At 47.3% G+C, this 22909-nt stretch overlaps 1 protein-coding gene across 5 annotated transcripts; it reads right to left on the minus strand.

Annotated features, from left to right (window-relative positions):
- Positions 1–677: 677 nt before the first annotated feature.
- On the minus strand, positions 678–21441 carry C22H1orf159 (chromosome 22 C1orf159 homolog). Of its 5 annotated transcripts, XM_071575827.1 has the most exons (12): positions 21369–21441; positions 20042–20147; positions 14362–14462; positions 13453–13599; positions 13192–13282; positions 11728–11803; positions 9636–9740; positions 8766–8831; positions 7890–8024; positions 4994–5019; positions 4656–4686; positions 678–3182 (listed from the first exon to the last, which is right to left on the minus strand). In XM_071575827.1, the coding sequence occupies exons 5-12, from the start codon at positions 13261–13263 to the stop codon at positions 3088–3090; spliced, it is 606 nt and encodes a 201-aa protein (XP_071431928.1). In that variant the 5' UTR covers positions 13264–13282; positions 13453–13599; positions 14362–14462; positions 20042–20147; positions 21369–21441; the 3' UTR covers positions 678–3087. The 5 variants fall into 5 exon arrangements, with proteins under 5 accessions (XP_071431928.1, XP_071431924.1, XP_071431925.1 ...); XM_071575823.1 differs by lacking the exon at positions 14362–14462; XM_071575824.1 differs by lacking the exon at positions 14362–14462 and having other exon boundaries at positions 21357–21424.
- Positions 21442–22909: the final 1468 nt, after the last annotated feature.

The raw sequence follows: 22909 nt of genomic DNA on the forward strand, positions 1-22909 counted from the left end.
GGCTTTGGGCTTATCCCTCCTCATCAGCCCAGAGCTGGCAGCATTTTCCTCACAAATCACCCTATTTCAGGGAAAAAAGCATTGCTGAATTTAAGCATTCGTGTTTCAGACCCCCCCAGCTCAGCACCCTCCTGTCCTTTGGTTCTGCTCTCCCTGTTATGGAATGTTGCAGGGAAGAATCCAAACAAAATTTGATTTTAGGGAATGATGCCCAAACCCCTCCCATCCCAAACCATCATCTTCCTTTCAACCACTAAGAAGTTGTCCTGATTACCTCAAATCCTGGCACCTCTGGCACTGTGAGCAGCCTCTTTCAGTGTTCCTGTTCCTCCTGCTCCTTTCTTTGAACGAGACTGAAGTAAACATACATTAATGTTAAAATTGGCATTTACTAAAGGTACATTCTCTGCCAGAGAATTGTTCTCATGGTACCACAGGTAAGGCCATCACAGGTGGATTTTTTTAGGACTTTAAGGTGTGGAAATAGAGTCTCTGTAGCACAGCCTGACTATCTCTCTGTAGGGCTGAGCAGGAAGAGCCACCAAACTGTTTCCTTGTTTATTTTAACTCCAGTTCTGGTGGAAGTAACAAGCCAGATGAGCTGAAACCATGATCTGCTTTGGGTGTTAATGTTGCTCCCTTCATTCTGTGCTTAAAAAGGAAACACATGAATGAGCTCCACAGCCATTAAAAAAACCCCAAACAGCTCAAATATGTTTATTTTGGCACAATCTAAAAATATACAAATACCTTAAATAACAGGGATCATTAAAGCCAATTTTTTTTAAAACATACATTGTTATTTTCAAGGGAGATGGGAACAAAACCACCACATTATATATTTAATTTGACAGTGCAAACCAATGAGGAGCAGTTTAGACCAGGAATTCACTGGGTCAGACAGCAACAACAACAGCTGAAGAGTCCCTGAAACACAAAAATTAGTAAAAATATCTGCTGCATTTAGAAGTTTGCTGGGTGAGAGAGGTGTTGTCATTGAGAAAAACTGGACTGCACAACTGGAGCTTCTGGTTACAAGGAGCACAGGAGGATGAGGAGGCTCAGACAGCCCAGTGAGCTGATCCTTCAATAATTTAGGGGGAGAAAGGACATATTTGCAACTGAGCAACACAAGAATGCACTGTCAGGGACAGGCTGACAAGCACAAATTCCCTGCTCCCAAAGGTGCAGTTTCTTGGCATTATTTGCATAGTTACTCCTTTTCCTAAGGAAAATACTCAGCAACTAAGTTCAGAAAAAAAACCCAACCTATGACTTCTACACATGATTTCTCAGCAGCACAAAGACAAAAAGACACTGAAATGACAGAAACAAAAGTGCCACCATTTCCTGAACCTCTGGAACTTGGACCATCCAAAATGTAGAGATCACATTTCCCATGGAAAGCTGAAGGGTCTGAAAGTGGCATTGCCTGTCCAATAAATCAATAATTTTATTTATCATCATGATAGAAAGACAATGTGGAGTTTCAGGAGGTTTTTTGCACAGGAGGCTCCTCATGATTTTTTTTTATCCCCTATAGATTTTACATGAATCTCACTAACTCTGAGAGGAGATACAAGAGCCAACACAACTTCACTGAAACTTCCAGAAAATGGGTCTATTCAGTAAGATAAATTTATCTCCTCCCATTCCACTTCTCCTCTTTGAACAAGCTTTTAACCCCAGAGAAAAGGGAATCTGGATCACAAGTCTGGGGCTCTCCATATGGGTGTCATGTCAGATCAAGACAATTTTGTTCTCCTTTTCCTGAAAAAAAGGAGAACCAACTGTTCCAGTTCACATTCCTGCCAGTGGATGCTGAGGAAGAGCTTCCAAAGAATTTATTTTAGGAGCACAGACCCAGAATGGAGTGGCAGCTAAACCAAAACAGGCAACAGCAACACAGGTAGGTGGCAATGCACAGGCTGCATAGTTAGAATTCACACGAGGTGACAGTGACACTCCAACCAGTTTAGCAACCTCTTTTTTTCACTGATTTCCCAGTCACCCACTCTCATGCCCATCCCAGTATGCCCAGTAAGGGTTCACATGGCAACAGAGTCACCCCTGCCAGGAAAAGAACTGGTGAAGGACAACCTAGACAGAAACAAAAGTCCTTTTGCAGCTCCTGGAGTTCCCTGAAGGAGTGACCCCTCAGGCACACAGAGAGGGCAGGAACATCCTCAGTGGGGGATGTTTTGGCTGGTGCTTTGAACAAGGAAATCCCTGCTGAGCTCTGCCCTAAGGTGCTGGCCTGGAGAATTCAGGAGTGTTAATGAAGGGCTTGACCAAAGAAACCCCTTATTGCATTGGCAGAGGCTGCTCTGACCTCTCCAGTCCATCCCAAACCTCACTGAGGTGTCCAACAACTGTCCTGCAGGAATTCTGGGCTCCCAGGTGTCCCAACCAGCAGGGACAGGTACAAACCCCAGCAAACAGCTCTTTAGCCAAGGACTGAGCTGAAGCCAATTGAAAAAACTTCCCAAGACATTCCCACACTTGGGACTGGACCCCTATTTGAGCACAGCCTTCCAAAGCACCAAGAACAGCAGTATCTGGAGGGTGGGTCCATAGTCACAGTTAGAAAACAGGGTCAGCTGTGTCAGAGGCTGCAGAGGATGCCCCAGGAGCATCATTTTTTGCTGCCAAAGGATTCTGCATGTTAATTATTGTTATCTTGTTAAAGCAGTGGCACTTAAGTGTTCCCATTTCTAACTGGGTCCCTTCCCCAAGCCCACATCCCTGGGTAATGCCAGGACTTTGTGTGGGCACACAGAACAAGCCACAACACAGGGAGAAGACCTTGCCAGAACACAAAGTGTTCCAAAGAAAGGCAGATTCTTGAAAGATTTCAAACCCAGCATATGTAGGAAAGAAAGGAGCCCCCAGAGCTGGAATAGTGCACTGAACTGGGGGTCACTGCCAGCAGCTCAGCCCTGGCAGGACATTTGGCACAAACCCTCTGACAGTCATTTGGTTCCCGTTCAGGGTCAGCTGCTTGCAACGTTTTCCTGGCACTTCAGTGGGTTCAGAAAAGGGTTCTTTGACACCAGGAACACTTGAAGTCCTCAAGAGGAGTGAAGGCTAAACATTGCTGACCCTGGTTTCAGAGGAGATGATGGCAGCAGAGGCAGAGGTGAGCAGGGAGCGCTCCCGGCGGACGTAGCGCGGCTTCCGCACTGAAAGGCACAGAACCAGCGTCAGCTCCTGCTCCAGGAAAGTGCCCTCAGCACTGACTCCTCATGGAGAGGGTGGGCAGGCACTGGGAGGGGATGCCCAGGGGTTTTTGGAGTGCCCAGACCTGGAGGTGCCCAAGGGGTGACTGGCAGTGGCACTCAGAGCTCTGGGCTGGGGGACAAGGTGGGCATCGGGCACAGGGTGGGCTCGGGGACCTTGGAGCTCTTTCCCAACCTCAGGGATTCTGTGAATTCCTAATTCCTCAGTGACCAAAGTGATTCTGGACTTGGAAAAAAAAACCCAAGAAAACCAAACCACAAAAAAAACCTACATAGAGTTGATCATAGAATGAATTGGGTTGGAAAAGGAGATCATCCAGTCCAACCTGGGTCCAACTCCAGTCCCTTTACCAGATCATGGCACTCAGTGCCACGGCCAAGCTCAGCTGAAAAACCTCCAGGGATGGGGAATCCACCCCCTCTCTGGGCAGCCCATTCCAATCCCTGAGCACTCTCTCTGCAAAGGATTTTTTTCTGATCTCCAACTTCAATTTCCCCTGGCAGATCTTGAGCCCATCGTGCCCCCTTTGTCCTATTGCTGAGTGCCTGGGATGCTGCAGAAGTCCACAAATAACCTTTGGAAACAAGTTCCAATGGCCTAGAAAATGAGATGCCCAGTATAAAGTGGCATTCCTGTTATTTGAAATGCTTACAGTACATGGAGCTTTCCATTTTCAGCCCTAAAACCCCCTCACAACTGTGTTTCTTCCATAAATCAAGGTCAAGGAGCCAACACTTTCCAACAGCAGCACTGGCTGCCAGTTTAACAGCCTGCAACACATCTAAAAATGTCTGAAGGCTCAAGACTGCCTTAACAGGAAGGAAATTTTAATGTTTAAATGAAATCTGCCCCAAGAAATTAATTTCTGCACGAGTTTTGCACGAATTAAAACCACACCTTGGCAAAAAGAGCCAAAATAGCAGCACCCTCCTCAGCACACACACTAATGGTGTGTCCCAAGCACTGTGGGTTTGCTTTCAAGAAGCTGAGAAGTCTGAAAATGAGCCAACCTGGCATTGTCAAGGAGAATCTAATCCTGAAAATAGGCCCCAGACTGAATAATTTACTTAGGAAAAAAAATACTGCACCTCCTTGTAAGAGTTCTCTGCTAGGCCAGGAGTGGAAGAGCTATTTTAGGAGCTGTCACAGATCTATTTTCTCATCAAGCACTCCATCAATACTGGCTGCCTGCATTAATTAAAGCAATCAATCCTATCAAAGAGGCCTTACTGGACAGATCTCATTGGATTTCTGTCCCCTCAACTGATTCCACAGTTCTACAGATCATTATTTTGACTTGTTGGGTATTCTCAGCATTCCCACTTGGAGACAGTTTCCCTGATTTTAACAGGGAGGAAAAGGCAGCCAAGAGGTGAAATCCTGGGAGCAGCACATGGCAGGGAGCAGTTCCTCACCTGAAGAAGCTGGGGGAGGTATCATGGATGCCTGTACAAAACAGGAGAATGAACATGTCAAACAAAGCACTTTTTCCACAGTCTTTCATTAAAAAAAAAAATTAGAGTTCCAATAATATTCACTGTGTGTTCATAGTTTTGTTTGGAAAAATAACTCAGTGGATGGTCAGTATTTATCTTTCCCCTTTCAGTTTGGACAAAAGCTCCAAACATCTTTTGTATTATTTCAGTCTCACACAGCAGATTAAGGAGCTCATTAATGAACTGTTACAATTGAAATTATTGTTTAGCTGATGTTTTATTTGCTTGTTCCTGTTGGAGGAACAGAATTTACTTACTGTTTCACTAGGCTGGAGAACAGATGCTAAAAGGGAGAGAAAGAGATAAGATTAACCCTCATTAATCTGTAAGGCTGGAACTGCTGGTTTTCTAAAAACACATCCAGGCCTGGAATAGTTTAAAAACCCAGTTTAGTCACAAAACAGAGCAGGGCAGTCAGAAAAATCCATCAGTAGAATACACAGGACTCTTCAAGGTTCAAGATAAAGGGTTGCAAAGGTCTTTAAGAGGGACTTCTTTTGCTTCCAAAGGAGGCAGCCCCAGCAGCCTCTTTAACAGGGAGAAATTTCAGTGGGAAAAATGTCACTGTGAGCCAGAAAAAGGGAGCACAAACAAAACCAGTGGAGCAGTGAAAGGTGCAGCCTTTAGCCAAGGGGTTGTTGCCTTCCTTGGCCACATGGTCATCATCCCCCAGGCAGAATGAAAGCTGAAAATCAGCCAGGGAAATGTTTGGAAGGTTTTCTCCCTCAGAGAAGGAACACTTTTGCTTTATCCTGCTGGATCAGAGGGAATTATCAGCACAAAATAGGGAAATCAGACCAGCAGCACTGAGGTTTGGTGTCCTGGCAGCTCAGAAATGTCCCACAACAGCTCTTGGTGCCCTGAAAACTGAAGGAGAATGTGACACTAACTAAATTTCCTCAGAAAAGCAACCCAGAGGTTTCAATCCCTCAAGGAGACCAGGAGTTCCTTGGCACTGACCAGTCCAGACTCAGAGAGACCCTGATGTGAACTTTCACATGCACTGAGACAACAGAGATTGCAAAAGTGATGGGCCTTGAAGTCATTGTGAGTAAAAAACCATTCTCAGCCAAAGACTGGGATTGTGTTGCTCCCCCCCCAGCCCCTGTTGTGGCTTTTTTAGGGTCATTTGTGCTGTGACAGTCCAGGGATTCGTGGCTGAAGCCTGGGCAGGGCTGGTGGCTCAGCAGAGGTGCCAAGAACAGCTCCCTCTCAGCAGAAGGAGCTCTAACACAGCAAATGTTGGGCTCGAGGTTGGCATGGGCATCACTCCAAGGCACTGCAGAGTCCCAGGGCAGCTCCAGGCAAACCCTGGGGACAATGGAACCACCACCTGCCACAGGTTTGGCTCCCTAATTCCCAGAAACTGCAACCAGGCAAAGGTGGACACACAGAAGAACATCACAGAAATGGAAGCATCTGATGTCTAAAATCTTGGGGCTCATGGCTGAGCACAACCCAGGGGTTCCTTCCCTAGTTTTGGTGGAATCACTTTGCCATGAAGTCAGATTTAGGCTGCTCCATCCCTGGAACTGTCCAAGGCCAGGCTGGACAGGGCTTGGAGCAGCCTGGGCTGGTGGAAGGTGCCCCTGCCCCTGGCACAGAGGGTCTTCAAGGTCCCTGCCAGCCCAAACCAGTCCATGATTTTACTTAGATGGTTTCACTTCTCAATAACAAGAGTGGCAGAAATAAAGAATAAATTTCCTTATAAAAGAAAAGCTAAGGGGTGTTTGCTTAAGAAAAGTAAAAATCAGGCAGTTTGTTCTTCCAAACCCCACTAAATCCTGAATTTTTAAATCCAGTGCAATAATGAGGGAATTGCAATTCCATTTTTAAATCCAGTGCAATAATGAGGGACTTGCAATTTCATTTTTAAATCCAGTGCAATAATGAGGGACCTGCAATTCCATTTTAAAATCCACTGCAATAATGAGGGACTTCCAATTTCATTTTTAAATCCAGTGCAATAGTGAGGGACCTGCAATTCCATTCCCTTTCTCCTGCTGCTGCCACATCCATGGTAACTACACCACCCTTTGCTGTTACTGCTCTCTAATCCAAGAACAAACAACAGCTGTTTTTTGTAAGGCTTTAGAAATGTCTCCCATTCAGTGACAACTGAAGTCAAGGGTTGTAGTCTGGAAAATCTCTGGAACCAAGGGCTGGGTGAGTGAGAGTCACTGAGCCAGGTGAACCTCAGCACACCCAGATCTCTGCCCTGCCTGGAAAGCAGGACCCTAAAAACACACACCAGGAAAGCAGGACCCTAAAAACACACACCAGGAAAGCAGGACCCTCAAAACACACACAGGAAAGCAGGACCCTAAAAACACACAACAGGAAAGCAGGACCCTAAAAACACACAACAGGAAAGCAGGACCCTAAAAACACACAACAGGAAAACAGGACCCTAAAAACAGACACAGGAAAGCAGGACCCTAAAAACACACACAGGAAAGCAGGACCCTAAAAACACACAACAGGAAAGCAGGACCCTAAAAACACACAACAGGAAAGCAGGACCCTAAAAACACACACCAGGAAAGCAGGACCCTAAAAACACACACAGGAAAACAGGACCCTAAAAACACACACAGGGAAAACAGGACCCTAAAAACACACACAGGGAAGCAGGACCCTAAAAACACACACAGGAAAACAGGACCCTAAAAACACATACAGGAAAACAGGACCCTAAAAACACACAACAGGAAAACAGGACCCTAAAAACAGACACAGGAAAACAGGACCCTAAAAACACACAACAGGAAAGCAGGACCCTAAAAACACACAACAGGAAAGCAGGACCCTAAAAACACACACAGGAAAACAGGACCCTAAAAACACACACAGGAAAACAGGACCCTAAAAACACACAACAGGAAAGCAGGACCCCAAAAAATACACAGGAAAGCAGGACCCTAAAAACACACAACAGGAAAGCAGGACCCTAAAAACACACAACAGGAAAACAAGACCCTAAAAAACACACAGGAGAACTTGACCCTAAAACACACAACAGGAGAAAAATTGCCACTGCTTTGGAGGACCAGAAAAACCAGCAGCAGCTACACCGAGTTACAACCCACAGGAAGACAATTAAAAGGGTTTAAATCAATTTAGAAATTAAACAGACAACTGGAGGTATCTTACCTTTGTTTCTTCTGTAGAAAATGTTAGGAAGTTTGTTGGCACGTTTGAGGTAGAAGAAAGAAGCAACAGAGAGAATGAGGAATAAACTGATGAAAAAGGTCCCTAAGATGAGAGAGGCTGCCACTTCTGGGCCCCCTGTGCAAACAAACACAACAGAAAGAGAGGGAAAAGATCATTATTCACTGGGAATCTCTTCTACTAAAAGGGTTAGACAACAGATAAAAGCCCAACTTCCTGATGCTCATTCTGTGCTGGAGAAGTTCATGTTCTGAAGAGCAATAAATGCCTCAAATTGAGAATATAGACAAGACAAGACTAATGAGAAGGGGATCAGCAGAGCCACCTTGGCCTGGGCTGCTGAGCCTTCCCTTCCAGGAAACACTCAATCACTTCCACCACTAAATCACTTGATTCAGTCTCTTGCTGAAGCTGCTGCCCAAATATTCTCAATTTGGATTCTTCTTACCTGTGTCCAAGTAGTTTTAGGGGTTTAAACTGAAATGACTGGGAGAAAACCAAGAGATGTGTGACCCCCAAAGCCCCCAAAGGTTCAAAACTCAGCTGTGTGGGCTCATAAACAACCAGCTCCACCTGGACCAGGAAACCACTTCAAGGTCACAAGGGGAAAGAACCATTCAGTAAAACAGTTATTTCAAAATTCAGCTCAGATTTAGGAAAGATTCTTGTGGAGAACAAGCCAGGAAAGGTACTACAGAAATTGCTACTACACTGAGAAGAAACCCTGGTAAGCAAATAAAATCTAATAATTAAATAAAACCTAATTAAACCCTATAATTTCACAACTTGTTTCCAATTCCTTGGTAGAGAGTAAATAATCCCCAAACCTGCACCCAGGGGCTCTTTCCATTTACTCACCTATGTTCTGTATGAAAGGACTTACAGTGCTTATATTCATTTGGAAATTCATCCCTCTGCCACCAGCTGAAATTAAACAGAAAGTTTTTAGAGTAAAACCTGACAGGAGCTACAGATTGGGTGAAAATCTCAGTAAAAGATTGCTCAGTAATTATTTGAAATTGTACAGAAATCCTGCTTTCCTCCATGATAAATTTGTTATGTCACTCTGGGATTTTTTTTTAAAAAGAAACAAACATCAACAGAATTTGTCCAAAAAAAAAAAAAAAAGAAAAAAGAATTCCCTGCTGCATTTCCCAGGAGTTCAGATCAAGTTTCTGATGAGTTTCATTAAACTTCTTTACAAGGACTTGGATGGTTCTCACCTCTCCAACAAAGCACAGACACAAAATGAAATCTGGGCTCCTTAAAATAGATTTTTCAGAGACCTCAAGCACAGTCTGAGCTATTTTGTGCTCTGGAGAAGTCCTGGCAAACACCCACAGTGCAGATTAAAGCTCTCACTGTGTGTCTGACACAGATCCCACTCTGGGAGATTCACCATTTTGGTGTTTAGGGCTGGTTTAGTTCATCACTTTTAATTAATGCTGCATTTGCCTTTGCATAACAAGGTCCTGAAGGGTTTTTTCCCTTCCTTAGGAGGATTCCACATCACTGCAGTTTCTTTACACTGAATTTCCAAGTTTTACAGGTTTTGTTGCACATTCAAAAAGCTCAAAGCCACAGGAGGGCTTTGGAAAAGTTTTACAGAAGAGGGGGAGTGAAAACCTGCAATGTTTGATGCCTTCTTGATCAACCTTTGCTGGGCCAGGTGTGAAAGAAGAGATGGCAGGACTGAAAACCATCACAAAGGGCTGGTAAAGAACTCACTGTTTCTGCATTCACTCAGGTTGGACCCAGAGGAGACAGGCAGGGTTTCATTTCTGCATTTAATGCAGCTGCTGCTCCCATCCTCATTCCACCTCCTGTAACAACCTGCAAGGGAACAAGAGGTACAGAGGGAGGAAAACAACAAAACCCCCAAATATCTGCCCCTCTTTGGGTATTTCTTACTCTCCAGAAAGAGGCAAAGACAACAAATTCCCTCTGCTGGTTACAAACATCTCCTCCTTCCTATTCTATTACAATTATTTTTATTATTCATTTCATTTTATTTCTAGTATATTATTTTCATTTCAAAGTGTTTATTCCAGAAAAAATCCAACTTTCCAAGGGGCAAAAAGGAGAGTTAGAACCAAACAACCCCCAGAGGGCAGTTCCACCACACTCCACATGGTGCAGTTTGGAGCAAGATGGGAATTGTCCAAAGTATAATTACCCTCCAGGACACCAAAAAAAGAGTAATTTTACTGTTTTCAAGGGTCATAAAAACAAAATTTAATATCATTTTAATACTGACAATACAACAGGCAGGGATGATGTGCCAAGAACCAGAAAAGGTGCACTTGGATAAAAGAAAAGGTGTTGGAATTGTATTCAACCCCCTGCAGGATGGCAAGTTAAAATACAAATAGTGCCATAATAAAGTCCTTTTTTCCCCAGGGCTTTCAGGCACTGTAGGATTTGTTTCACTTTAAAGACAAGACAAGCTGGTTCAAGGACTGTGTGACAGATGGTGAGTGTTTTCTATCAGTCACCTCACCATGCAGGGCCCTGATTAAACCTGCCCTGGGTCTCTGGTGTTGAATCTCCCAGTTTATGTTTAAATGTGTCTTGGTTAAGAAAAAGGAATTTTAGGGCCCATCTTCCCCAGTAGCTTCATTTAATACAATAAAGCTGTGCTGGTCTCACTTAAGGCTTAGGCTTGAGTTGTGCAGATTAGGAGGATATTCCTGCTGGATCTTATCCCAGGCTGCATTTAAAGGGAAAAGCCACTTCCTGGGCTGGCTGAAACCCAGTTCTGGAGAGCCCTGAGCCAAAGTGGTATCAATTATCCCCAAAGCAAAGCATCAGGAAGGTGCTGATCTCCACCCAGCTCTGCTGCCCCCTTTTCCTGGGGCAGGAGCAGCAGATTTGGGGCCCACAACCAGAAAGTGCAGCCCAGTGGGAAGGCAAAGGCTGCCCAGAGGGACAGGGAGGAAGCACCAAAGCACTTGGGTGACACCAAAGCTGCTGGGAGATTATCAGATTACAGGAAAATTTAAGAGAATTTAATCCCATAACTTGGAGGCAATTGTTTGTACCACAACTAAGATCATTTAGAGGCAGAAATTAAGGTATAACTTCTCTAAGAGTTGCTTCATTTAAATGAAGCAGTGGCTTAAAGTGTTCTAGCAGAGGGACCCCAATTTTAAAGTCACTCATTCCCTTGCACTGTGAGCTCTGAAGTCACTTTTCCTGCTTTTACTCTCTGATTTTAAAGAAAACAGCATTAAAAAAGGACCTCCCTTCACTCCTGGAGAGTGAGAAAAGCAGTTTTTAATTCTGTTTAGAAGCAAACAACTCCAGGTGTGTGGCAGGAGGAAGACTGAGGCATTCTGTGCCAATAAGACCATTGAAATTATTCTTACTAATGCTGCCTTGGATACCCATTACAGCATTCTGGCTTTTGATGCTCATTATCAGGGCTTTTAGGGCTTTTAAGCATTTACAACAGCTCTTACATAATCCAAGTGCACACTAAATAAAAAGCCATAAAGAATTACCTTATCAGTAATTTTTTTTATTCCCTTCACCATGAAAGAACAACATTTGTGAGTCATGAGCAGCATTCCTTGTGTGTGCAGAGGAAGAAGGACTTGCAGATATGCATTTATTATTTTGTTTTCACTCCCCAATTAATTAAACACAATTGGTGTTAATAAAATTGGGATTTTTTTTATCCCTGGAATTGCCAAGGCCAGGCTGGATGGGGCTTGGAGCAACCTGGGATAGTGGAAGGTGGGGGTGGCACTGGAGGAGTTTGAAGGTCTTTTCCCACCCAAACCATTCCAAGATTTTATTAAGCAATGACAATCCCTACCTGGACTGCACTGGTTGGTCACTGGACAGGAACTGTTTGAATCCAACACATCCACACAACATTCTGTTTCTGAGACCTGAGAAAAGAAATCACACCCTGCAGTTCATGTAAGGATTAAAATGCTTCAAGAGCAAGAAACATCCCCCCAGAGGAGGCAGAGGAACAAGCAGAGCTCAGTTCCAACCTGCTGGAGGAGCTTTTCCTCTGCATTCAGCAGCTTCCCAAGGAGGGAACGAGCTGGAGGCACCACCAGGCTGAGGCTGAGGTGGCAGAAACACTCTGAGAACAAACACACCGTGCTTGGGACACTCCACAAAGCCTCAAAAGAGCTGAATTGGAAGGAGAATTCAGAGGGGGAGGGAGTTGTCCTTCCCACAACAAACTCCCAGACAGGTCTGCTCAGAAAACCATTGGCAAGCCCCAGTTTTCATTGAATATTCCAAGTGGTGCCAACCCCTCCACTCAGAGCAATCCAGCACAAGCCTCTCCCTTCAATATTTAACATAAAAACAAAACTTCACACAGCCTGAAGGCACAGGGTTTATTCTTAATTTTTGTTTATATAAATGCCAGTTTCCAAATGATTTACAAATTGCAACAAGCTGTGACATAAAGCTCAGAGATAAATGGTTGTTAGAAACTCTGTGGTTCTTTTGAGAGATATTTGGAACATCTCAGAGACCTGGGAATATCCACACTCTGAACCTGTGCAAGAAAAATAAGTCACCAAACTTCCACATCTTGCAGGTACAATCAGTCTGAAAAAATCTTGGCCAAAAGGAACAAGACCTGCTGCAGAATCAGCCACAGGAGTAGTTTAAATATACCTAATAAGTAACAGCAAATATTACTTGTGCTTATCAGCAAACACCATCAAATCTGAAGGTGACAAAGATCAAAGTTACCAGGACAAACGGCTGGGGCTGTTAAAACTGAAAGGAGCAGGTTGGGCTCTCAGTTGGTGCATCCTGGGGAGGTGGAGAGCAGAAAAAACAAGCAGATTTACAGATAAAATGCTAAAGACCAGTTCCTTCAAAATGTTTTGTTGGTTGAACTCTCCTGCAAAAAGAATTTTATACTCTGACCTTTTTCTGTGACTTGAAGCTTCAAAGCTCCCCAGTCTTTTGAAATGTTAACTTTTGGGTATGCAGGGTTTGGATTATTTGCAGTTTAACTGCCAAGCAGTTTAAAAAGGGGTTTCAAGCAGTTTAAAAAGGGGTTTCAAGCAGCTTAAAAAGGGGTGGTTTTTTTGCTCATCAGGGTGTTTTATTGTGAGGCTTTATCCATTGCACCCTCCTGTCCTACAGGGAGAACTCCCTGTCTGACCAGGCAACCAGAGCAAACTGACCCACTGCAAAGGTTTCAGTTAATGGTAATTTCTGCTCAATTAAAAAGCCCTCCAGAAACTACAGTAGGAGAGGAAAAGAAGGATCCCAGTTAGACAAAACCCCACAGAGCACCTACCGAGCTGTCTGTGGATTTGCTGGCAACTTCTGCCACGAGCCTTGTTAGGAGAAGGACATATGGCACCTCCATGCCCAGCAAAGACACAGCTCTGCATTGAGAGGGGGAAATAAAGGATTTATTAATGCCCCAGAAGTGAAGGAAGGATTTATTAATGCCCCAGAAGTGAAGCATCCCCTTTGCTAAGGAAGTTTTGCCCACTCTCCTCTTTCATTCGCAGCAAAGGCCTTTAAATGAAACCCGAGGAGGGGAAGGACTTACCTTGGGTCAAGCCCCGAGTCTGAGACATTCAGGATTTTCCTTCCAGCTGCAGAAGGGCAGGGTTCTGGTTGTGGTTGCTAAGGAACAAGGAGCCTTATCAGCCTGCTCCAAACTGGGCCACAGCAGAGCCTATTCCACAGGCAGGATCTGCAAATCAATGTGATTGCCATGAGCAGGTCCTGCCTGGCACCAGCAGCGATAACCCCCCAGTCAGGGCTGCACGTGGCACTGGGATGGACTGGGAGCAGCACACGGGGCACAAAAAGGCAAAGCTGCAGCTCAGCTCCCCCATGGCAGCACAGCCCTGAAGCATTAATGAGGTAGGAAGCATTAATGAGGTCTGGCTGGTAATAAATTGTATTTCTGACTGGCCTGAGAACACGTTTGGCCAGAATATTTTGGTCAGTCTGCACCAAAGCTTTGCTTTTAACTCCTCAAACTGCCATGGAAATCCACAGCAGTTCATGTTTCTTATATTACATTGTCTGATAAAATAAAAGGCATTTGAGGAGCAGTGTCAGCCCCTCCCTGTGTCAATATATAAATCTGCCTTTTCTCTAGTCTATAAAAGCCACAGCCAGTTCTCAGAACTGCCCCACCTGAAGCCCAGACTTAGGAAAATATAATCCTTTTTATTATACATAAAACACTGGGACAGAGAAGACCCTCAAACCAAAGCAAAGAGTCTGAGAAAAGCCTCCAACTGCAGGGGAAAACTCCTTTAGTGACTCATTTCACCAAGTGAAATTTGTTACTGTTTTTGTTAAATAATAATCCACTGGCTGTGCTTTAAATTACTGCCAAATATGCACCATGACCCTTGGCAAGTTGTTTTGCTGAAGAACAGAATCATTGAGCAGTTCCTATGATTAATTTCTGGGGTTTTTTTTTTTGTTGTAAATCACTTACACAGAGTCTCAACTTCAAACTAAGATTAGTTCAGCTTGGTGGGAAAACTTATTATTCTGTCCTGCCATCAGTGAGAGCTCCAAGATCAAGGGCTGCAAATCCTGAAAACCAAAACTCCAGTTTTGCTGCTGCAACTCCTTTCCACACTGAGGATTGGGGAAGAGCAGGAAAACCTTGCACTGGCCTGATCTTCTCCAATTTAAGCATTTAATTATTTTATGTTAATTATTATCTCACGTTAAAACAATTTTAGGCATACACAGACTTTGCCTTATCAGTTTTCCCCAAGTTTTCTGCCATCAGTTTTCTAAAATTCCTCTTCAGAAATGAGATTTTGCTCCTTGGCTGCCAAAAAATTCCTCTGGGGAAAACTGTTGGTATTTGCTAATAATTTGTTTCATTGATTTGGATGCTTTGCACAGATTTTTGTCAATACCTGATTATTATAATAGGTGTAAATACCAATTAAAAGGCAGATTTATTTAAACAATATGTGCTGCTTACCTAGACAATAATGTCCAGGACTAAATGAGAAAATATTGGGGAAAAAAAAAGCCACTTTTAAGTGGCCAATCCTCCTTTTTGTGGGTGCAAAGCTGAATATTGGCTGGATTTCCATGCCTGAAAGAACTCAGGCCACTCATCACCAATATTGTTGCACTGCTGGGCAGACATTTGTGCTCAGCCACAACCCACAACCCCCTCCCTGCAGCTGCTCCAGCAGGGATGGGACTCACATCAACCTGCCCTCAAACCATCAGCCAATACTTTGAATTCCCATCAGAAAAAGCCAATATTTGAGATTAATATGGATCTCCACATGTTGCTGGTTGGAACTGCAGCAAAGGGAAAGCTGAGCTGAACGAGCTGCTTTAAAGGCATAAACTTATTTGTTATATTTGTTCTATTTCCTCAATTTACATTTTATTGCAAGTCCCACAATTATTTCTCCACATCCTGGTCAATTCTTTATCAGCCAGTAAAAATTAGCAGCCTATTAACATAATAGATATTTTCCTTAACATAATATTTTCCTTACCATAATAGAAATAATAATAATATATATAAATATATATTTATATATATATATGTTTGTTTATTTATGTAAATATTCTATATTATTATATATTATGGTTTTTATATATATACACACACACATATATATATAAAAATAAATATATATACATATATACACACACACATATATATATAAAAATAAATATATATACACATATATATACACACACACATATACATAAAAAATAAATATATATACATATACACACACAGACATATATATATAAATAAATATATATACATATACACACACACACATATATATAAATAAATATATATACATATATACACACACATATATATATAAAAATAAATATATATACATATATATACACACACACATATATATATAAAAATAAATATATATACATATATATATACACACACACATATACATAAAAAATAAATATATATACATATATATATACACACACACATATACATAAATAAATATATATACATATACACACACACACATATATATAAATAAATATATATACATATATACACACACACACATATATATATAAAAAAATAAATATATATACATATATACACACACACACATATATATATAAAAATAAATATATATACATATATACACACACACACATATATATATAAAAATAAATATATATACATATATACACACACACATATATATATATAAATATATTTATATAACCTTAATATATAGTAATATAGAACTCTCTCCAAATGAGGCAGAAATTCAAACCATGAAGGTCACACTGAATATCTACTTTTTGTTTAGGATGATTCCTGTGAAGAATATCAGACTTTAAATGCAATAATATGTTTAAATGCAATAATATGAAAAGCATATATAAGTGTTCCTAAAAACCACAGCTCTTGGCAAGAGTTTGTGATCTTCAAGTCAGGGAATAAATGAAGTGCAGAATTCCAAGAGAGCAACTCCCAGTTCCAGTGAATTGGCCTCACTGTCCAACCCACAGAAGGAACACAACCCATTTTACTCCTTTCCAGCCCCCATGGATAATATTTGATACCATAACTTGATAATTAGAAAGAAAAAAAAGCCCTAAAACCTTCAGGATATTCAGTCTGGGGAAATACTGACTCAGAGGAGCTGAAGTTTTAGCTTGGAAATGAAGTAGGAAAGTAGGTTTGGGTTGGATATTAGGAAAAAAATTCCTTAGTGTGTTGGTGGGCAGGCCCTGGGTGGGCAGAGATGTTGGGGCTGTTCCAGCTCTGGAAGTGTCCAGGGACAGGCTGGAGGGGGCCAGGGACAGGCTGGAGGGGGCTGGAAGTGTCCAGGGACGGGCTGGAGGGGGCCAGGGACGGGTTGGAGGGGGCCAGGGACGGGCTGGAGGGGGCCAGGGACGGGCTGGAGGGGGCCAGGGACGGGCTGGAGGGGGCCAGGGACGGGCTGGAGGGGGCCAGGGACGGGCTGGAGGGGGCCAGGGACGGGCTGGAGGGGGCCAGGGACGGGCTGGAGGGGGCCAGGGACGGGCTGGAGGGGGCCAGGGACGGGCTGGAGGGGGCCAGGGACGGGCTGGAGGGGGCCAGGGACGGGCTGGAGGGGGCCAGGGACGGGCTGGAGGGGGCCAGGGACGGGCTGGAGGGGGCCAGGGACGGGCTGGAGGGGGCCAGGGACGGGCTGGAGGGGGCCAGGGACGGGCTGGAGGGGGCCAGGGACGGGCTGGAGGGGGCCAGGGACGGGCTGGAGGGGGCCAGGGACGGGCTGGAGGGGGCCAGGGACGGGCTGGAGGGGGCCAGGGACGGGCTGGAGGGGGCCAGGGACGGGCTGGAGGGGGCCAGGGACGGGCTGGAGGGGGCCAGGGACGGGCTGGAGGGGGCCAGGGACGGGCTGGAGGGGGCCAGGGACGGGCTGGAGGGGGCCAGGGACGGGCTGGAGGGGGCCAGGGACGGGCTGGAGGGGGCCAGGGACGGGCTGGAGGGGGCCAGGGACGGGCTGGAGGGGGCCAGGGACGGGCTGGAGGGGGCCAGGGACGGGCTGGAGGGGGCCAGGGACGGGCTGGAGGGGGCCAGGGACGGGCTGGAGGGGGCCAGGGACGGGCTGGAGGGGGCCAGGGACGGGCTGGAGGGGGCCAGGGACGGGCTGGAGGGGGCCAGGGACGGGCTGGAGGGGGCTGGAAGGGTCCAGGGACGGGCTGGAAGGGGCTGGAAGGGTCCAGGGACGGGCTGGAAGGGGCTGGAAGGGTCCAGGGACGGGCTGGAAGGGGCTGGAAGGGTCCAGGGACGGGCTGGAAGGGGCTGGAAGGGTCCAGGGACGGGCTGGAAGGGGCTGGAAGGGTCCAGGGACGGGCTGGAAGGGGCTGGAAGGGTCCAGGGACGGGCTGGAAGGGGCTGGAAGGGTCCAGGGACGGGCTGGAAGGGGCTGGAAGGGTCCAGGGACGGGCTGGAAGGGGCTGGAAGGGTCCAGGGACGGGCTGGAAGGGGCTGGAAGGGTCCAGGGACGGGCTGGAAGGGGCTGGAAGGGTCCAGGGACGGGCTGGAAGGGTCCAGGGACGGGCTGGAAGGGTCCAGGGACGGGCTGGAAGGGGCTGGAAGGGTCCAGGGACGGGCTGGAAGGGGCTGGAAGGGTCCAGGGACGGGCTGGAAGGGGCTGGAAGGGTCCAGGGACGGGCTGGAAGGGGCTGGAAGGGTCCAGGGACGGGCTGGAAGGGGCTGGAAGGGTCCAGGGACGGGCTGGAAGGGGCTGGAAGGGTCCAGGGACGGGCTGGAAGGGGCTGGAAGGGTCCAGGGACGGGCTGGAAGGGGCTGGAAGGGTCCAGGGACGGGCTGGAAGGGTCCAGGGACGGGCTGGAAGGGTCCAGGGACGGGCTGGAAGGGTCCAGGGACGGGCTGGAAGGGTCCAGGGACGGGCTGGAAGGGGCTGGAAGGGTCCAGGGACGGGCTGGAAGGGGCTGGAAGGGTCCAGGGACGGGCTGGAAGGGGCTGGAAGGGTCCAGGGACGGGCTGGAAGGGGCTGGAAGGGTCCAGGGACGGGCTGGAAGGGGCTGGAAGGGTCCAGGGACGGGCTGGAAGGGGCTGGAAGGGTCCAGGGACGGGCTGGAAGGGGCTGGAAGGGTCCAGGGACGGGCTGGAAGGGGCTGGAAGGGTCCAGGGACGGGCTGGAAGGGGCTGGAAGGGTCCAGGGACGGGCTGGAAGGGGCTGGAAGGGTCCAGGGACGGGCTGGAAGGGGCTGGAAGGGTCCAGGGACGGGCTGGAAGGGGCTGGAAGGGTCCAGGGACGGGCTGGAAGGGTCCAGGGACGGGCTGGAAGGGTCCAGGGACGGGCTGGAAGGGTCCAGGGACGGGCTGGAAGGGTCCAGGGACGGGCTGGAAGGGGCTGGAAGGGTCCAGGGACGGGCTGGAAGGGGCTGGAAGGGTCCAGGGACGGGCTGGAAGGGGCTGGAAGGGTCCAGGGACGGGCTGGAAGGGGCTGGAAGGGTCCAGGGACGGGCTGGAAGGGGCTGGAAGGGTCCAGGGACGGGCTGGAAGGGGCTGGAAGGGTCCAGGGACGGGCTGGAAGGGGCTGGAAGGGTCCAGGGACGGGCTGGAAGGGGCTGGAAGGGTCCAGGGACGGGCTGGAAGGGGCTGGAAGGGTCCAGGGACGGGCTGGAAGGGGCTGGAAGGGTCCAGGGACGGGCTGGAAGGGGCTGGAAGGGTCCAGGGACGGGCTGGAAGGGGCTGGAAGGGTCCAGGGACGGGCTGGAAGGGGCTGGAAGGGTCCAGGGACGGGCTGGAAGGGGCTGGAAGGGTCCAGGGACAGGATGGAAGGGGCTGGAATGTCCAAGGACAGGCTGGAAGTGGCTGGAAGTGGCTGGAAGGTGTCCCTGCCCATGGCAGGGTGTGGAACAGGATGATCTTTAAGATCCCTCCCAACTCAACCCATCCCAGCCCAACCCAACCCACCCCACGATTCCACAATAACGTGGATTTTATCAGGATCAAACACCCCCAGCAAAGTCTTTTTCACCATAAAATATGTTTCATGCTTGGCAGAGTTTCCTCTCTGGATTATGGAAAAGGAGATAATGTCATGCACAAAGAGGAGCCTGAATTGGGAAGTGTTTGTGCTTCCGAAGCCAACGCAGACGCCTCAATTAAAACAAGGATTTCACACCAGAGTTTCACATCTGAAACAAACCTCAAATCACTGTCAGCTTGAGTGCCACAACACACCCCAGAGAAACAGCCACTCAGGGGGATTCTTCCTCTGGCTGCTTTTAAAAGCAACACAAACAATTCATGAACACCAAGAACTCGGAGACTTTTTCCCCTCCCACTCCTTTAGTTTATCTTTTTTCCTGCAGTTTCTCTATATCCATTATTTATCTTTTTTCCTGCAGTTTCTCTATATCCATTATTTCTGCTGCATTTCAGTGTCTTTCCTGCTTAAAGCTTTTTTATGAGCAAAGAAATTCCTACAGGTACCTGGAAAAAGATGGCAACAAAAAGAAACTTTGCCTGAATTTCAGGTGGTTTCATCATTCCCTCAGCAGATCAGAGTTGGAAACTGCACCACATTCATTCTGATGTGACCATAAGTTAGTCCTGAGAGCAGCAAAGCCCAAATTCAGGCTCAGAGGGCTGTAAAAATTAAATTCTCACTTACCAGCTCCTTCCCAGGGCTGTGCATCTTCCCCAGGGAACAGCAAAGCCCTGAGGTTTGGGGATTGCTGTGAATTCCTCGCTGCCACTGCAGCTGTTTCACAACCAACCTGCGTGGCAGAACATCAGATATGGGCTGTGCTGGAACCAAAACAATCCTCCATCAAATTCAGCCTCCAGGAGGACTCGTTTTTCCAGCTTTCTGAACATGCCCCCAGTGAAAAGAACCACCATCCTACCCCTCCATCCCCAGGGTTGTGCAACAATTAAACCCTCACACCCTCCTGCTCCACTGAGCTCTACCTTAAGCCAGGCTTTGCTGCAAAAGCTCTTCCACACCTGCCTTGAGCAAACACTAATTAACACCAGCACTAATTAACACCACCATCTCCTGCTGCAATGTATTTTGCTGGTACAACAGCTGGAGGGAATGTGCTACAGGGAAAGATGGAAAAAGGGTATAGAATAAAAGAACAGAATCATGGGGTGGTTTGGGTTGGAAGGGACCTGAAAGATCAACCAGTTCCACCCCCTGCCATGGGCAGGGACACCTTCAACTATTCCAGGTTGCTCCAGGCTGGAATTGGGCACTGCCAGGGATGGGGCAGGCACAGCTTCTCTGAGTAAATAATTTCATCTTCATATTTAATCTAATATTAAATCTATTTACTCCAACCCTCCTGTCTGGCAGTATGAAGTAATTCCCCTCGTCCTGTCCCTCCTGGAAACAGTCTCTGTCCGTGACTTTGTGAGTTCTCTCCAGGTCCTGGAAGGCCACAATGAGATCCCCCTGGAGCCTCCTCTTCTCCAGGCTCAACAATCCCAATGTTTGCATGGCCTGTTTGGGGCTTTTTTTACCCCAAAATGGTGCAACAAAAAATCCGTGTTATCGAGGCGTGTATTGGGTGGAAGTTTAGCCAGAAAAAACAAACAAACAAACAAAAAAACCCACCCAAACCCACCAACAAAAACAATAACGCCAAAGAGTAAACCTCAAAACATCTCAGATTATCACAAAAATTGATTTAGACTGAGTAAGTTTATCAGGAAATAAAGCACCGGGGGTTTCAGCGGGTGATGAAGAGGAGAAGATTCGCTGCCAAACCCACCGGGAACCGACGAGGGGCGACCCCGCCAGGCCTCACTCTCAGCCCGGGGCACCTCCCGCCAGCCCCGGGGGGGCTTTTCCCCCGGGAATTCGCCCTCCTCGGCAAACCCCTCTGACCCCGGGAACAAAGGGGCACTGCCCGGGACTCTCTGCCCGCCCCGGGGCCCACCGGCCGTCCCTTTTCCCTCCCGCTCCTCCGGCCCGTCCTCACCTGCGGACTCACCTGAGCGCCCACCGCGGCAGCACCGCCGGGGTTCCCGTTCGTACCCCCCGCCCTCCGCCGGCGCCCTGCCCGCTCCCCCCGTTGCCCATTGGGAGTTGTAGTCCAGTCGCCGCCTCCCTCCGCCCCGCTTCCCTTAGCGGCCATTCTGCTTTGAACTACAACTCCCAGCAGCCCCCGCGGCGCGCCCCACCTGTGCCCCGCTCCCCGCAGGTAAATGCGCTCGCTCGGCCCTTGGCGCGGCGCCGCGCGGGCTGATGGGAAAGCGAGTCCTGCACGGCGGGCAGGGCGCGGGCGTGGTGGGGTACTGGACTACAAGTCCCGACGTGCCTTGCGCGGGCGCCGCCATTTTAGGCGTTGCCTGGCAACGCTGACGCGGCGGGAGGGAGGAGGCGGCGGGGCCAGGCCTGTGCGCCCACAAATCCTGAAAATACCGGGAATTGCGGGAAAGGAGGGAATGGGCTGCCCAGATGTGCATTCCCCAGCCCTGGGAGTATTCAAGGCCACTGTTGGGTGGAGCTCGGCGCAATCTGGTCCCTTGGAAGGTGTCCCTGCCCATCACAGAAGGGTGAAATGAAATCGTCTTTTAGGTGCTTTCCATACCAAAGCATTCCATAGTTTCATAAAGGAAGCTTTGAGAAGCAGAGGAGCATCATCCTGCCCATCACCTACACCTGAACATCCCCCAGTCCCAGGTCCCAACTGCAGGAAGGGCAGGAAAATTCCTGCAAACTTCTCAGCTAAACTAAGACTTGAAACAAAACCCGGCATAAAAGTTGCTCTTCTGACCCAAAATCTTCACCCTCACTCTGCCCAAGTTGCCTCCTCTCGAAGAGGAGCATTAAATTTGTACCAAGTTTGAGGCATCGAACTTGTAACAAGGTTAAAATAAAGATACCAGACAAGGCCAAACACCAGCTGGGAAAAGGTCTCTGTGCCACAAACTGGGTCTTTTGGAAAAAAAAAATTGCCATATTCAAATTCTTTGAAAATTCCTGGACCACACATGGGAATATTTTATCCAGTGAGGAAGAAACTGAGTGTAATAAGGAACAAAAACACTTCCCAAGGAAACTCCTGTTGGGTTTTGCTGAATGTTTATAAACTGAGGGCAGCTCTTCCCAAAGCTCCTCATCTGCTGCAGGAAAACCCCCTTTGCCTTCCATTCCTCCTCCCAAAGGAGGGGAAATGTCTCAGATCGGGACCTGCAGCCTCAGAGGAACCTGAACCTTTTATCCCCAAGGAGTGGGAAGTGCTGAAGCTGCAGCAGAATTCTCATAATTGGCTTCATTTGCTGTTGCACAGAACCAAAGTCACATCATTTGCACATTAACGGGGCTCTGGAAGAGCTTCTGGGGCTCCTTGGAATTCTGGGTGCAAAGAACCCACAGCAAATTCTGCATTTTGAGTTAAAAGCTTCTGTGTCAGCTCAGCACAGAATTCCTCCTTATCTCTTTGTGGATTAAACCTCCTCCTGCTTTTCTCTCTGCTCACGATGATTTCATAGCCAGGGAAACACATTCAGCTCCTGCTCCTCTCAGCTG

The sequence above is a fragment of the Pithys albifrons genome, chromosome 22 (genome assembly GCF_047495875.1).
Source record: "Pithys albifrons albifrons isolate INPA30051 chromosome 22, PitAlb_v1, whole genome shotgun sequence".
Classification (NCBI taxonomy): domain Eukaryota; kingdom Metazoa; phylum Chordata; class Aves; order Passeriformes; family Thamnophilidae; genus Pithys; species Pithys albifrons.